The 17,052-nt window shown below is 43.3% G+C and overlaps 1 protein-coding gene across 2 annotated transcripts; it reads left to right on the forward strand.

The window, feature by feature from the left end:
- Window positions 1-419: 419 nt before the first annotated feature.
- On the forward strand, window positions 420-11,185 carry CEACAM18 (CEA cell adhesion molecule 18). 2 transcript variants are annotated; one of them, XM_072810593.1, is made up of 7 exons: window positions 420-555; window positions 2,013-2,369; window positions 3,561-3,833; window positions 4,818-5,093; window positions 6,539-6,677; window positions 8,801-8,862; window positions 9,147-11,185. In XM_072810593.1, the coding sequence occupies exons 1-6, from the start codon at window positions 504-506 to the stop codon at window positions 8,823-8,825; spliced, it is 1,122 nt and encodes a 373-aa protein (XP_072666694.1). In that variant the 5' UTR covers window positions 420-503; the 3' UTR covers window positions 8,826-8,862; window positions 9,147-11,185. The 2 variants fall into 2 exon arrangements, with proteins under 2 accessions (XP_072666694.1, XP_072666758.1); XM_072810657.1 differs by having other exon boundaries at window positions 8,801-8,850.
- Window positions 11,186-17,052: the final 5,867 nt, after the last annotated feature.

A 17,052-nucleotide genomic window follows, 5' to 3' on the forward strand; every position in this document is an offset into this window, starting at 1 on the left:
GATTTGCTGACCTGGAGACAGACTTAGAATAAGCTGTTGGTTTTAGGGAGGGAGAAGCAGCCCCTCATCAAATGAGACAACACAATTTAAAATTTGAGTTTTGCAGGGATCAGGAAAAATGAAAATGAATAACTGTCCATGTTCAAAAAGTCTGATGTCTCATATTTATTGTGCTTTTCAGTATTTTCCAGTTTTCCTAAAAGTGAGCATAAGGGTTTCTTTTTTTGACCAGGTATAAATAAGCTTAAATAATGCTATAAATAAGCTTTAAAAAAATGAGGTGAGTAAATAGTAAGCTAAAAGCACCCCAGAGTCATAAAGATAACAATTCTCCAAGCATCTCCTCCCTAGTCCCGCCTGCACCATGGTTCAGAGTCCACCCTGGGGCGCAGGACGAGGGTGGGGACTAGCAGCCCAAAGCTAGAGATGCAGGTCTGTGAAGAAGCAGAGGAGGCTGTCCAGCCCCTGGACAGACACCTAGCCCAGGAGGACCTGTGGAACCCATGGATCCTTCCAGACCCAGATGCAGACTATGGAGGAAGATGGTTCTCCTAGGTAAGAGAGCTGAACCCACAGGACAGCGGAGTGGTAGAGGAGAGGGGGGCAAGGCTGGCATCGGGACTTTCATGAGCTCACAGACCTGGGCGTACTTCACCTATAGAAACATTTTCTGTCTTACACACACACACACACACACACACACATGCACGCACAGTGTTCATCCCCATCCACCCTCAGGAGTGATGAACCTGGACCCCCACTCAGAAAACATCTCCTCTGGGTGCCTAGTCTGCCCTGATCCCCTCCCCCACCTCTCTAGCTGGACTCCTTCCAAACCCCTCACTTCTCTCCAGGAACCTCTCAGCCCCACTGACAGGGACAACTCTCATGTCTTGCTGGCTACTCTGTGGCCTGGAGTCGGGAGAGGGGAGAGTCTCAGGTGTCTTTGCCTCAAAGCAGCCTCAGAGGTAGCCAGTCTGTGTTTGGCTACACAGACAATGGATCTCCATGTCTTAGGTGATGACAGATTATTACCCACATTCACATGCACTCCACTGAATTTAGATGCTAAGTCAAAGACATGTGTAGATAGTCTTGGGGGGCTTTATCCACCCACCCTTGATATCAGCCAAGCACTCTCACTAGGTTCTGCCCCATGCTCAGAGATGCTGCGATGTGGTGGTGGCTGAGACAGCCTCATGGAGTTCAGAGTCTAGAGTGAGATGAGATCTATCTCCAGACTCTGATGACTCAGAGTGACAGGGATGGGGATGAGGTGGCCCAGGAGGCTGGGGGAGCCCTAAGTGGCCATCTGACCCAGACTAGGGAGGAGGGGATATCAGACCTGAGAACTTAAAGATGAGTAGAAGTGAGCTGACAAAGGGGATGGGGATGGGGAGGAGGGAGCAGGGATCTGTGTGCCAGAAACAGGGAACAGCATGTGTGAAAGCCTGAAGTCAAAAGAGAGAATGTGGTATCAAGAGAGCTATCTATGTCTGGGGCACACAGTATAGATACTATGTCTTCTGATAAATGAATGCATAAATGCACACATGAATAAGGGAGTTCATGGGATAATGAGGTGGGGTGGTGTGATCCAAAAGGAGACTAGATGAGAGTCATAAAGACTAGCTCTCTCTAAGACTGTCTTATACACCATGCTGAGTTCGAACTTTATCTGTGGAGTGACAGGGAGCCATGGAAGGTACCTGAACAGGGGGAGAGCAGGGTCATAACTGGGTCTTTATAAGGATCCACCTAACTGTCATATGAGGATGGGTTGGAGACTGAGTGTCCAAAGAGGAAACCAGGCTGGAAGAAGATGAGGATGGAATGGACCAGGGCAGAGGCTGAGGGGATGGGGAGGAGGAGACAAGCAGGGGAGCTAAAAACTCATGGCTTGTTTACCGCTGTCCCTGGGGATCATGGCCTGGATGGTGTAAATCAATCTCTCTTCTCACTTTCTCTTTTCTCTCTCTCTCATGTATGTGTATTCTATTTGTCCTCTTCAGCCAGTCTGCTGGCCTGTGGGATCCACCAAGCCTTTGGCCAAATGTTCATCAGCCCAGACTCACTTATAGGAGTCAAGGGATTTCGGACTGTCCTGGTCCTCGAGAATGCCACCCAAGATGCTCAGGAATACAGTTGGCACCGTGGTGCAGAGGACACTGTGGAAAATATGATTGTCAGCTACAAACCTCCCTTCAATTCCTGGCTATCTGGGCCTATGTTCAGCGGCCGGGAGAATGTGACCAGGTTGGGTGACCTGGTGATCAGGAGATCTGCATTTAGTGACACAGGGAACTACACTGTAAGGGTGGACACAGGCAATGAGACCCAGAGAGCAACTGGCTGGCTTGAAATTCAAGGTGAGTTGGCAGGCTGCCCTATTTCCATCGGACCTGGGGGCTTTGGGAGTGAGGTCCCTTAGAGATCATACTATCCAAGCTTCCTCTACCCCAAGGTGACAGTGGGCCTCAGCAGATGGTAGGCTAGCTTCTCCCGCAGAGATGGGTCAGTCATCTCCTTTACATGCTCCATCAGGGTATCAGTTATGCATCATTGCATAACACAGAGCCATAAATAGTAGTTTCAAGCAGCACCCACTTATTATGACACATTCCTGTGGGTCAAAAGTCTGGGACAGTGCTATGCTATGAGACTCACAAGGTGTTGAATCAGGGCTGTGGGCTCGTGTGTGGCTCTGTCCATGGGCATTTCACGTCATGGTTCTTTGCTTCTTCAAGGTCAGCTGAATTCTCTCTCTCTGGTCTGTTAAGTAGGAGTCTTATATGACATAAGGTAACACTTAGAATGACAGCCCATTACTTTTGCCATGTTGTGTAGGTTAGAAGAAAATCATGGGTTTCGCCCACATTTGAAGGGCAGGGATTATATAGCCTGGAGATCATGGGTCCATCTTGGAGTTCTATCTACTACAGACAGCTCCTGGAGGCTCCATAGGTCTAGGGGGCAGAATGTGGACTTGGAGACAGGAAGCCCTATGTTTACCTCTGACTGTGTATATGTCACATGGCCCTGAGCCTTTGTCTTCCCCTCCGTGGTGTTCTCAGTTTCCTCATCTGTAGCCTGAGGATAGTATCTACCGTTGTCTGTTGTATGATTGGGTGGGGTATTTGTAAAGTGAATGGGACTTAGATAATGGGAGCAATTATTATAGAGAATCCAAATACCACCTGTCACTTTGAATTCTACCCATGGTTCCTCAGTTGGGGGTGTTCTGATTTTAGGTTCTGGGTTCAGAAACTACCATTAGGCTACATACCCATCCCAGGAGCTCACCATTATTGTAGTGGATGCCACAGTGATGACCCAGAGCATAGGACGGTGCACTCAGACTAGTGCCCACATCTCAACTACTCATGCCCACTCCCTACTTTTCTGTCCCTCTCAGCTCTAGGGGTGTTCCTTTGCCAAGACCCCACACCCCATATTACAACTCTTGGCTTCTCATCAACCTACCCCAGAGTCCCCTTTGAAGAGGAGCAGAGCTTAAGGTGGCAGACCCTACCCTAATGACTTCTTCCTATTTCCCCCAGAGTTGGAAAGCAACCCAGAGATCTGGGCCAACACCAGCTCTGTGGTAGAGGACGTGGATTCTGTGGCTGCCATTTGCTACACCAATGCCACCAATATCAGGTGGTACGTGGATTACACACTGGTATCCAGCAATGACCGGATGACAATCTCCCCGGACCTCCAGACCCTCATCATCCACAGGGTCACCCGCCGAGACAGAGCACTTTATTGTGAGATAGATACTATCATGGAGATTCCTCGGAGGAGTGAAATTCTCTCTCTAACTGTGGCCTGTGAGTGGTCTGGGGCCATGAGAGTGATGCCAGTGGTGGGCACAGGGCCTTCCAGTGACATAACAATAAGACAGGCAGAACTAGAGAGAGGAAACACCATGAGCCAGCCCATGGACCACTGGATCTGGGTTTGAATCTCAGCTCTTTGGACTTAGAATCACCCTCACTGCACAGAACAATCTGCTATTTAAAACAGGGACCCTAATTCCTACTCCTCAGATTAGAAATAGTGCGAAATTTGTTCAGAGCTGGCTTTTGTAAAGAGGAGACTGCTTACAACTAATAGTCTCTTAAAAAATGACAGTTTATTAAATATTCAAATCCCACATTCTCTTGAGCCTTCAGATTTATTGATCTTTTTATTCTGGTTTTCTAAATTTGGTAAAATCCCCTTCATTTTTCCTTTGTAGTCAGATTGAACTGACTGCACTCTCTTAAACAGACAGTTCTATTTTAAAGCTAAATGAAAGTCTCACACATTCTCTTTTCTCCATAATCCTTTGATTTCCTGCCAAGGCAAGTATACAACCTAGCCAGACCTCCCCAAAATCTCAAACAGGTCTTGTAAGTCAAAGACATTGACTTATAAATACAATGAACCTTGGGTCTTTCCAACATTCTGGGACTTTTCACATTTACCAAACTCTTTCACATCTTTCCACTGTGAAAAAGCACAAGTCTTGAATGGTTTTCACACCTAAATCTAAAAACACACAGAATCTGATGTGTTGCTTCTATTCGTATTTTATTGTGACATGAAGAGCTATCATGGGGCTGGCTCATAGTAGGTGCTTGATAACAGAAGATGTTGTAATTATAGTTGTGTTGTTGGCACAGCTGCCTTGTGTGTGTTGGGTCTAGGGGATGCTTGGGGTGCAGCGTAGGGGCACCTCCTGGTCAAGGAGGACTACATGTGGGCTGAGGGAAAGAGACAAGGTCCCAAGGTCAGAAACATAGCTCTGGTCTCCTGCTCTGTCTCTGCAGATGGGCCAGATGAAGTGTTGCTGAGTACCAGTCCCAGTATCTTCAAAGGTGTCCTATCTGCTAAGATAGGCTCCCAGGTGGATATGGCGTGTACTGCCTTTTCTGTTCCAAGTCCCAAGTATCATTGGAGCCACAATGGCTCTCTCCTAAGCTTCTCAGATGCAAGCATCACTCTCCCAAGTCTGGCCTGGGAACAGATGGGCAGATACAGATGCATCGTGGACAACCCCGTGACCCAGCTGACGATGTACAGAGAATTCCAGATCCAGACACCCCGTGAGTACAGCAGCTCCCCTCTGGGGCTCATGCTCCCCAAATCTTCTCCTCCCAATGCTTTTATTTTTTAAAGATTTTATTTATTTATTCATGAGAGACACAAAGAGATAGGCAGATACATAGACAGAGGCAGAAGCAGGCTCCCTGCAGGGAGCCCAATGCGGGACTTGATCCGAGGACCCCAGAATCATGCTCTGAGCTGAAAGCAGATGCTCAGCCGCTGAGCCACCCAGGCATCCCTCAACTCCATGCTTTTGCCTAAATAGTGCCTGTCATTGTGAATGCCATCTCCACCTTGCAATGCCATGCTTACAATGGTTGAGTAAAATGTCCCCATCCTCTAAGGTCCAAGTCCAAAGCTGCCTCCTCTATGAAGCCCTCAGAGATCTCTGGTCAGAGCAAGGGTGGATCCCTGGAAGATATGGTCAGCCAACATTCACTGGGCACTTACTGTGTGCCAGCCACCATTCTAACCTGTATGACCCTCACAGCGACTGTTGTTAACACCACCTCCACTTACAGATAAGAAAAATGAGCTATGGGAAGTTGGAGCGCTTTATTCAAGATTCCAGTTCCAATCAACAGAAGAGGCTGGGTTCAAACTCTGGCAATCCAACCTCACAGCCTATGTCCACAGCTATTTTGCTTGATTGCCTCAATATGAGAAAGTAGAAAGGTCAGGGGAAGCAGAGATCTGTTGTGGATGTGATGTCTGGAACTTAGCTTGGGAATGAATGTATATATAGGAAGAGCTCCTCTCTGAGCCTCAGTTTCCCTATATGTAGTGTCGAGATTAAAAGGGTCCCTATATGACAGGGTTTCTGGTAGAATTAAATCAGACAATGCATGAGAATCTATCAGCCTGGCTTGTCCTAGAGAAAGCCACATACACAACTGAATGTGGGCTGAAGACATTTATTCTGGTCACTCCACACTATTTACTAAAGCATCTGCTACACACTAGACATGACCAACCAACTGTGAATGATTATGTACCAACTGATTTACACCTTTCTTACTCCACTGGACTGTGAGCTTCAGGAGGATAGAAGCTGGGAGAGCTGTTTGCTCACCTTTTGTCCCCAGTGCTTAGAATGGTGCCTGGCACATTGTTGGCGCTCAGTGAATACCTGTGCAATAGGTTAATGACCCTGTGTAACCAGCACCCCTGATCCTGTCACTCTATCCCCTTGAGTGGGTTTATTCTTTTTCAGAGTACTTCTTGCAGCCTGCAATCATATCAGACATCTCTTTGCTTTGTCGTCAACTGTCCACTTCCCAGCTGGAATGCCAGCCCCATGAGGGCAAGAAGTTTGTTTTGTTCACTGAATTCCTAGCACTTAGAACATATCAGATGTTGATTGATAAATCTCTGAAGAACAGATGTGTGGTGAACGAAGGGTTGAGTGGTGGTATTCCTGACCCCCTTGTATCCTCTTCTCCAGGGAACATTCCTGTTGTTGTAAACAGAGGTTTCTACATCTCAGGAGCCAAAGTGGTGTGGCTCATTGTGATGATAGTCCTGGGCAGCCTCTACATCTGTGGAATCCTGATCTACGGCTTGATCAGCAATTTATCCATCAGGTGCCTGTTGCCCTGGGTCGAGGGTTGGGTGCTGGCTCAGGACTGGGTCTCAAGAGCACTCCCCTAACGGGAGAAGGCAGAGACAGGAGGGGAAGGGACAAGGCAGGAATGGGTTGTCAGGAATCATTTGGGGCAGACAGATAGGTGGAAGACCAGAAGCCAGTGGCAGAGAGGGAGGGTGTAGAGGCAGTCATGCTTCTACACAGCAATAGGGTTTCACCCAGTGACTTCTTTTCAGCCCAGTTTCTTTGTGTTTATGATGTTGATATGGAAGTTGACCTGGAGGGGCATCCATGAGAATGAACAGGGTGGGTTTCAAGCATCCAGCATGTGTCTGGTACATGGTAGTTACTAGTTACCACATGAAGTCAGGGAAACAGGTAGTAGAGTCAACTAAGCAGGGGAAGAGATTGGGCAGAGGAAAATTCTAATCAGGATTCCAATCCCAGCTCTGCCTCTAGCTGTCTGAGTGTGACCTTGAGTAGATCACACTCCTCTCAGGTCCTCTTAGCTCATTTGGAGGATATGAAGGGTAACACCCCCCTGAAGGGAGATATGGGGGGTACACACAATTCTTGGAGGATGAAGCAATTATCAGTATTCTCAGTACAGAGTAGATCAGAATTTCTCAAGCTCAGTATTATTGATATTTGGGGCCAGATAATTATTTCAGGGGAAGGGGATAAGGCTGTCCTGTGCACTGTAGCATGAGCATCTCTGGCCTCTACCCACTTGATATCTGTAGGAATAACCTTCTTCAATCTCAGTTTATACCACCAAAAATGACTGTAGGCATTAGAAATGTCCCAAGGAGGGCAAAATTGTCTTGTTTGAGAACTATTGCAGTAGATGTTACAGATAGCAGTGATGATGGAAATGATGTTGACACTGATGATGTTGGTGATGCTAAAGTGGTGGTGGTGGTGGTGGTGGTGATGGTGGTGATGGTGGTGATGGTGGTGATGGTGGTGGTGGTGGTGGTGGTGGTGGTGGTAATGATGGTAATGGTGATGGTATTGATTGTGGTGATGATGGTGAAGGTTTTAGAAGATGCATTCTTTTTTCAAATCATTTTAGTATTTTGATATGGAGCCAATCTGTGATCATTGCACAATTTCTCTATCAAGAAGCCTACAGTATTGACCATCAGGATGACAGCCCATTCGTGCTTTAGTTTGCCATGTGTAAAATGCAAGTGATACTGGTGCTGACCTCACAGGGATATCTACTATGGGAATAAAGTAAGGTAGCACTGATAAATAGCTTGGAACAAAGCATGGGACACAGTAAGGGCTCAACAAAATCTGAGGTATTATTATTAATAATATCATCATCCAATGTACTTTTCCAAACTAGTCATGATTAAACTCTAGGCAGTTTAAGAGGGGTTCTAGGATATATATATATATATATATATGTTGATTTTTCTTCTATAGCCTGAAAGAAGCTAACTAGCCAGTCATAACTCCCTCATCACAGCCAGGAGTGAACCCAACATCTCCACTGCCTCATTCTCCTTAGAGGTGCCACATTCTCCTTGATCTTAGTTCTTCAGGCTAGCATGCATGAGAACAAAGGGCTGGGAGTCAGAGTGGCCAGGTTCAGAATATTAGCCTCTGTCATTTTCTAGCTGTGTGACTTTAGGCAAGTACCTTTATCTTTCTGAACTGTTTCTTCATCCATAATACGAGGTTAAAATTTCTACCTTGTGTGACTATTGAGAGCGTTCAATATAATGTCTGTAAATCATTTACCATAGTGTCTGGAATATAATAGGTGTGAAATAACTTACTATTATTATCACTAGTAATTAGGCCAGGTAGTGCCAACTCCTTCCCCAGGCACACTCAGCCCCTTTTACCTCCCCACCTCTGCTGGCCCATGACATCTTCCTTCAGCGACCTTAAGACATCAGAAATGATGAACCATATGGGGAATGTGGAGGAAGGACTCTTGGTGTAGAAGTTAAGCTCTCAGATTTGTCCCCTGCTACTCCTGAGGTCCTTCACAAGGAGGGCTTAGAAAGAAGAAGCTTACCACACCAGCATCTCCCCAGGACTCTACTGCATTCTCTGTTTCCTACAGACCTGAGATATGACATCTTCCCTGATTTCTCCCCATAGGCGGAGCCAGTTAAACGAGTGTTAACCTCAGACCATGAGGACAAGACCAGGTGGGCAAGGAGGTGAGGTGGAATGAGGGAGGAGGGCTGAGAGAGTTCCCATAGGGATGGGTTAGGCTGGAGACAGTCCAGAGCCTAGGTGGAGGAGACAGTCAAGAGAAGGAACTGGCCCAGTCGCCCTGAGGTTGGGAGATGGAGGTTCCTGTAGGAAGTCTGGAGCCCATAACAAGGAGGGGGAATGGGCAATGGGGAGTAGGCTGGGGTGGGTCATATGCGGTGCACTGTGCTGTAATTTCAAGGCCTCTTCTCCACCAACAAATGCACTTCTGCCTTCTCCTTTTCCTTAGCTTGACACCATGGCAACACCATAGAAGATGCAAAGACGACCATTGCCAGTGACCGGGAAACTGAACAAACTATAAATGCCCAACAACCAGGAATGGCTTAAATGAACATGGCACAAATTGAGCTTAACTGTCATCATTAGACACCATGCTGGGGAAGGGTGCTCACTGATGCAACAAATGCTTATAATTCATTGTTAGAAAAGCATAATATAAAGTTGTACCTGCTAGGACCATCATTATGAAAAGGATAGATTAATTGACTGATATAATATGTATAGTATGTATGTATTTGTTCTACAGTTGTATATGTACACACATATATACTTATATATGTACATATATACACATATATGTGTGTACATATACACACACACATATATACACACCTGTACAAATAATACAGAAAATGTTATCTATTAACAGTCCTATCTCTTAATTTCCTTCTTTGCACTTTACTGTATGTTCTAAAGTGGTTTTTTTTCTTACAAAATGTATAAACTGTTTTTATAATCAGGAAAAGAAAACCCAATAAAGCTATGGGCCCAGCGCACATCCTGGCACCACTCTGCTGTGCTAAAACACAATAAAATATCACCTGCAGGAAGAACCGGCTAGGGCTTTTAGCGCCTCCTGTCCCATTTCCACCAGCTAACAGCCTGCCTCATATGGGCTGACCAGCATTGTCTTCTGAATCATCTTCAATGTGCACAGGCAGATTGAAAATAGATGTGTGCATGCTTATGTTCTTCTCATGGATTTGCCCTTTTGTGATCTCTGCACTCACTTATTTAATCACTATATCTGTGTGTCAAAATGCATAGATTCACAGATATTTCCGAAACCATCTCATTTGCCTGATAGAAAACCAAACACGTCCTGAGTTAACCACTGCATATACCCATCGACAGAGGTGGGCATTATACTATTTCTATATCTAAACCTGCATCTCCCCACCTTACAGTCTTTTGGGTTTTTTTAGATTTTATTTATTTATTCATGAAAGACACACAGAGAGAGAGGCAGAACATAGGCAGAGGGAGAAGCAGGCTCCATGTAGGGAATCCAACACAGAACTTGATCCTGGGTCTCCAGGATCACACCCTGTGCAGAAGGCAGATGCTCAACCGCTGAGCCACCCAGGCATCATCCCCCCACCTTACAGTCTTAAGTAGATATGGCTGTTGAATTTTATCTAAAGCCTTTCCATTATTGTTAAATTTTTATTATTTTTTAACCAAAGGTAGATTTATATATAGTAAAATACACTAATCTTACATGTATAATTCAATGAGTTTTGATAAATACATACACTCATGTAACTACTATCCCAGTCAAGATATATGATATTTCCTGCATCCCAGAGTTTCCTTGTGCGCCATTAAAGTTATTTGCCAGCCACACACTCTCAAAAGAGAGGCAGCTGCCTTTGTGAATTTCTGTTCCAATAGGTTAGTTTCATCTTTTCTTGGACTTCATCTAAGTGGAATTGGAGTATATTCTTTTGTATCTGGCTTCTTTCACTCAATATGCTTTTGAAAGTCATTAATGTTAAATGTTTTTTTCTTTTAATGTTGACTAGTAGTATTCTGTTGTTTGGCTATAGCACTTTGGTTATCCATTCACTTATTTATGGGCATTTGTTTTTGTTGTTGCTTTATTGTTGTTGATGGGCATTTGAATTGTTTCTACCTTTAGTATTATGAATAATGCTGCTATAAACATTCACATGCAAATGTTTGTGTGGACCTTTGTTTTCATTCTTGGATAAAAACTAGGGGTGGAATTGCTGGGACTTAGAGTGGGTATATTATGTTTAACTGTATACAAAACCACTACATTGTTGTACAGAACACATGGTTGTACTATTTACATTCCCACCAGAAATATACAATAGTTCCAATTCCTCCATACCTTCTCCAACATTTGGTGTGCTTAGGCTTTTATTTTCACATCTGCCATTCTAGCAGATGTGATAGGGCATTTCATTGTGATGAATTTTCATTTCATTGATGTCCAGTGGTGTTGACCACCTTTCATGTACCTACCGGCCATTTGGATCTCTTCTTTTATGAAATATATAAATGAGTCTTTTTTCTCATTAAAAAAATTAGGTTATTGTGTTATTAACTGGTAATTATATATTCTAAGTTCAAGCCCCTTTTCAGGGATACATATATATATTTTCTCCCACTTTGTGACTTGCCTTTTCATTTCAATCATGTCTTTTGATGAACAGGAGTTTATAATGAAAAAATATATATATATATAATGCTGACTGTTGTGGATGCCCTGTAAGAAATCTTTGCATACCCATAGATATTCTCCTAAATTTTTCTTCTAGAGCAATTCTGTCTGATAGAAATATAATGCAAGTTAAATATGTAGTTTCATAATTCTAGTAGCTATAATAAAAAAAGGTAAAAAGAAACTGGTGAAATTACTTTTTAATAATGATGTATTTAACCCAATATATCTAAAATATTATAATTCCAGCAGATGATCAATATTAAAAATTATTGAGGTCTTTTATCTCTTTTTTTCACAGTAAGTGTAGCACATCTTAAAAAAAAAGATTTACTTATCTATTTGAGAGAGAGAGAGCAAGAGAGCATGCAAGCAGAAGGAGGAGAAGAGGGAGAGGGACAAGCAGACTCCCCACTGAGCAAGCCAGACATAGGGCTCTATCCCAGAACCTAGAGCCAAACCTAAGCCAAAACCAAAACCAAGACTCAGATGTTCAAACAACTTAGCCACCCAGGCACCCCTAGTACAGCACATCTTAAATGCCATGTGTGGCTAGTGACTATCACACTAGACAACACAATTATAAAATCTTTATAGTTTTTACTTTTAGGTTTATGATTAATCTCAGACTAATTTTTTGCATGTGACATGAGAAAGGGGTCAAGGCTTATGGTTTCCAAATTTTTAACTACTTGTTCTACCACCATTTGTTAAAAAGTCCCTCCTATCCCAATTGAATAAGCTTGGACTTGTTCAATTAACGATATATACACACTTTATTTATGGACACTATTCTGTTCCATACCACAGTGTCTTGATTACTCTAGCTTTATTGTAAAATCTTATTTCTCCAACTGTGTTCTTCTTTCATCAGATTGTTTTGCTGTTCTAGGTCCTTCACATTTCTATGTAAATTTGGGAACCAACTTGTCAATTCATGTGGGTATACATATATACGTACTTTTATGTTTGAGAACCTTCCTCATAAGTTTGGTTTGTCTCTATTGGGGAAGATCATGTCCTGCTGCTTGACTCCATTCTGAACCCAGAAATCTACCTCTTGAACTTGACTTTCAAGGACAGAGGCAGAGGAAGGCCTGGTGAGAGGGTGTTCCAGTAGAAGGCAGAGTGAGAGTGAGGACTGCTGCTGGAACCCTCCAGAGTCGAGAGAATTCTCAGGAAGGCTTTTGTGCTCAAAGCACAAGGATCCTGCATATGGTGAGCATACACTTTGTGCCAAGAATTCTGACAGGATTTTCCTACAGTTAATTCTCACCATGAACTTGCAGCTAGGGCTTCTCATCCCTGTTTCACAGAGCAGGAAACTGAGGCACAGGAAGGTCTGTGTCTTAATAAAGGGGCAGCGTGTGGCTTTGCACTTGAAACTGTTTCCAAAGCCTGTGTTGTTTCCACTGTACTTACAACTCATCACCTGGAGGTCTTCTGATTCTACAGGAATCAGCCTCTGACTTTTTCTTTGACCCCCATCCCATCCCCAAGGGGTCAGATGCTCAAGCCAGGGCTGGGTCTCAGCAGTCTCTCACTTGTGAATCTTGATTCTGAGTACTCAATACTAGGGGCCACCTGTTCCTGTCTGCCCCAAGGCTCCTTCCCACAAATCTGAGGGATGCATAATGGAGCTCTTCTTCCTCCCCTGAGGACTGGGTAGCCGCATCTGAGGGAAGAATGACTGCTGGGGATTCAATCAGGGGACTCTGAGTGTAGGGAGAGAAAAGGGAGTGAGGACAGGATAAATCAGAGAGCATCCAGGAGGGAGGCCCATGAATTCCTTCATCCATTCATCCCATGCACGTTTTTGTTGAATCTCCTCAAATATTTAATACATAGCACTTTATTTGGTGCTTATGAATCTCATTAACCTCCCACAACAACCCCATAAAGAATATATTATTATTGTCCTCACTTTAATGCTATGAAAACAGAGAGTGAACCAAGGAAGTAACGTGTTCAAAGTCTCTGGTGAAACCAAAGCCTGGTGCTCTGCTGAGGCTCCCTGTGTGTTAGGCCCTAAACTGCACACTGCATATATACTGTAGTGGATACAGCAGACATAGGCCCCGATCTCTCGCAACTTACTCTTTTTCTCCCCCCTGCAGCTTACTTTTTAACAGAGGGAGGAGGCAAGAAGGGAGTTAAAAAAATAAGTACCTAATTGTGAATTATGATACAATGGACAGGAATTGGGTAAGGGAGAGAGAATTACAAAGCCTTGATTTGGGTACTGCACCTGTTCTTAGGAAGCTCACAGTTTGGTGGAAGGACAGTCAGTCAAAGAAATTATATCCCTATGAAACAGGAAGAAAAATAGCTCTTCAAAGCTGCCCTATACTCTAATCCCCTGGGACCTGTGACTGTGTTATCTTATATGGCAAAAGGGATTTTGGGGATGGGATTAAATTAAGGATATTGCAATGGGGAGATTGCCCTGGATCTTTTGGGTGTGGTCGATGTAATCAAAAGGGTCTTTATCTTTACAAGAGTGGGATTTGAAGATGCAATGCTTCTGGCCTTGAAGACAGAGAACAGGACTATACAGCTGCCTCCAGAAGCTGGACAAAGCAGTCTCTTCTGCACACAGCAGCCAGAGGGATCTGTGAAAATGAAAGCTAGATCATGTCCTTCTTCTGCTCAAACATCTCCAGATGCCCACAGTAGACTACATGTACAGACATGATTTACACATACCCTGACTTCTCCAAACTCATTTCCTGCCTGTTGGCACTTACCTTCTTCTAATTACACAGACTTACTGATGGTCCACCCCTCACTGGTTTGCTGTGTGAGCATTTGCACCTGCTATTTCTTCTACCTAGAGTGCTCTTTGATCACAATAGATTGCAAGCTCTTGAGGCTCATTCATGTCTGTGCTTAATCATCACTAACAAAAACCACACAGTAGCTTATGTAATGGCAGAGAATGTTTGCAAATCATATATCTGGAAAGATGTTAATATCCAGAATATACAGAGAAGTCAAGTCAACAACAAAAACCCAAATAACTCAGTTTTTTAAATGGGTAAAAAATCTTGAATCAGACCTTTCTCCAAAGAAGATATACAAATGGCTAACAAGCCTATGCAAAGACAAACACCACTCACTGCTAATCATTGGAGAAATGCACATCAAAACTACAATGAGGTATCATCTCACACCCATGAGGATGCCCACTATAAAAAGCAAAAAATAGGGACACCTGGGTGGCTTAGTCAGTTAAGCATCTGTCTTTAGCTCAGGTCATGATCTCAGGGTCCTGAGATTGAGCTTCGAGTAAGGCTGTGCTCAGTGGAGAGTCTGCTTCTCTCTCTCTCTCTCCTTCTGACCCTCCTGCACCCCCAGTTGTGCTCTCTCTCACTCTTTCAAATAAATAAATAAAATATTTTTTTAAAAAAGGCAAAAAATAAAAAAATAGCAAATGTTGATGAGGATGTGGGGAAAAAATGAACCTTTGTGCACTGTTGGTGGGAAAGTAAAATGGTACCGCCACTGGAGAAGATAGTATGGTAGTTTCTCAAAAAAATTAAAATGAAACTCTCATGATCCAGCAATTCCACTTACAAATATCTAGCAAAAAAAGTAGAAAGCAGGATCTCAAAAATATATTTGCATACCCATGTTCATTGCAGCATTATTTAAAATGGTGGCAGGTGGAAGCATCCCTAATATCCATCAGCAGGTGAAAATGTGCTGTATACATACAACAGGATATTATTCAGTCTTTAGAAAGAAGGGCACCCTGCAGTGCCTGGATGATCCAGTCAGTTGAGCCTCTGACTCTTGATTTCAGCTCACGTCATGATTTTGGGGTCCTGGGATTGAATCCTCCATTGAGTCTGCTTGAGATTCTCTCTCCCTCTCCCTCTGCACTTCCCCACCCCCACTGTGCTCTCTTGCTCTCTCTCAAATAAAAAATATATAAATCTTTAGAAAGAAGGACATCCTATCACAGGCTACAACATGGATAAACGTAGAAGACATTATGCTAAGTGAAATAAGCCAGGCACAAAAAGACAAAAACTGCAGATTTCATTTATGGGAGGTATCTAAAGTCATTGAATCTACAGAAATAGACAGTAGAATAGTGGTTGTCAGGGACTGGAGTGGCAGAGGAAGTGGGTAGTTGCTGTTCGATAGATAGATGTAGAGTTTGTTTTGCAAGATGAAAATGTTCTAGAAATCTGTTGCACAACTGCACATTTAAAGATACCTAAGTGGTAAATTTACCACAATAAATAAAGAATAATAACAACAACAACAACAAAAAAAAAGCATAAGCCATCTCCCCAGCACTCTCAGTCTCTGCACCCTGTATTTTCCCCAAAGTATATGTCTATCTTTCATATTGTAGTCACTTATTTGTTGTTCAATTGTTTGTTTGATTGGTTTGGTTGTATCCCTCTGTCTAGACTAAAAGTTCATTGAGCACAAGATGAAAAATTTTTTTCATAGATGGGGCAGCTGGGTGGCTCAGTCAGTGGAGCATGTGCTCTTGATCTTGGGATCATGAGTTCAAGCCCCACAGTGTAGAAGTTACTTAAAATCTTTAAAAGGGCAGCTGAGTGGCTCAATGGGTTAAGCATTTGCCTTCAGCTCATGTCATGGTCCTAGGGTCCTGGGATCCAGCCCCACATCAGGCTCCCTTCTCAGCACGGTCATCTACTTCTCCCTCTCCTTCTGCCCCTCCCCCCACTCATGTTCTTTCTCTCTCTCTCAAATAAGTAAATAAATAAAATCTTTTAAAAAGAAGAAAAATTTTTTTCATAGATGAATCTTTGGCACCTGAAATGCCTGTCATTTGGCAGATGCTCAGTAACATCTCCTGAACAACTAATGAATGAAAGCACACATGGTACTTTGCTCAAGATCCTCCAAAGGTTTCCAGTCACACTCAATATAAGTGGATGAAAAATGTGAGGTTTACAATGGAGCATGAAGGCTAACGGGAATGAAGAAGTAGAAAAGGGAGGGAAGAGCATTTGAGGAAAGAGGCAGAGCCCATGCAAAGATCCAGAGGAGTGGATGGAGTAGAAAGTAAAAGTGACTTTCTGAACCATTTGGAGCTTGAGACAGAAAAAAACATGTGTGTCCCTAAAAAATGTTTGTGTGTCCCTAAAAAAATGTTTCTGTGTGTTTTTAATGGTCATTTTTTCCTACAACATTAAAATAACTGAAATATTATTGCACACTAAATAAAATCTGTTTAAAGATTTTATTTATACCCAAATTAGAATTTATGATAATTTTGCTTTTCTTATTTTACTGGAAGCAAATGCAGAGAGGACATTTTCAAAATCAATTTCTCTGCTTCTTTCTTTCTTTTTTTTTTTAAGATTTTATTTATTTATTCATGAGAGACACAGAGAGAGAGGCAAAGACACAGGCAGAGGAAGAAGCAGGTTCCATGCAGGGAGCCTGATGTGGGACTTGATCCCGGGTCTCCAGGGTCATGACCTGGGCTGAAAGCAGCGCTAAACCAGTGAGCCACCAGAGCTGCCCTCTCTGCTTCTTTCATTTTCAGTTGAGAATGTTGCCATGTTTGACAATTTCTCTGGACTCAGTGATGATCTTAAATAATTTGTAACTAACTTAAGTCTACTGATTCTGTCATTGTTTAGATGTTTTATATTTTCCTCATCGTGGATTT

This window comes from Canis lupus, chromosome 1 (assembly GCF_048164855.1).
Source record: "Canis lupus baileyi chromosome 1, mCanLup2.hap1, whole genome shotgun sequence".
Taxonomy (NCBI): Eukaryota; Metazoa; Chordata; class Mammalia; order Carnivora; family Canidae; genus Canis; species Canis lupus.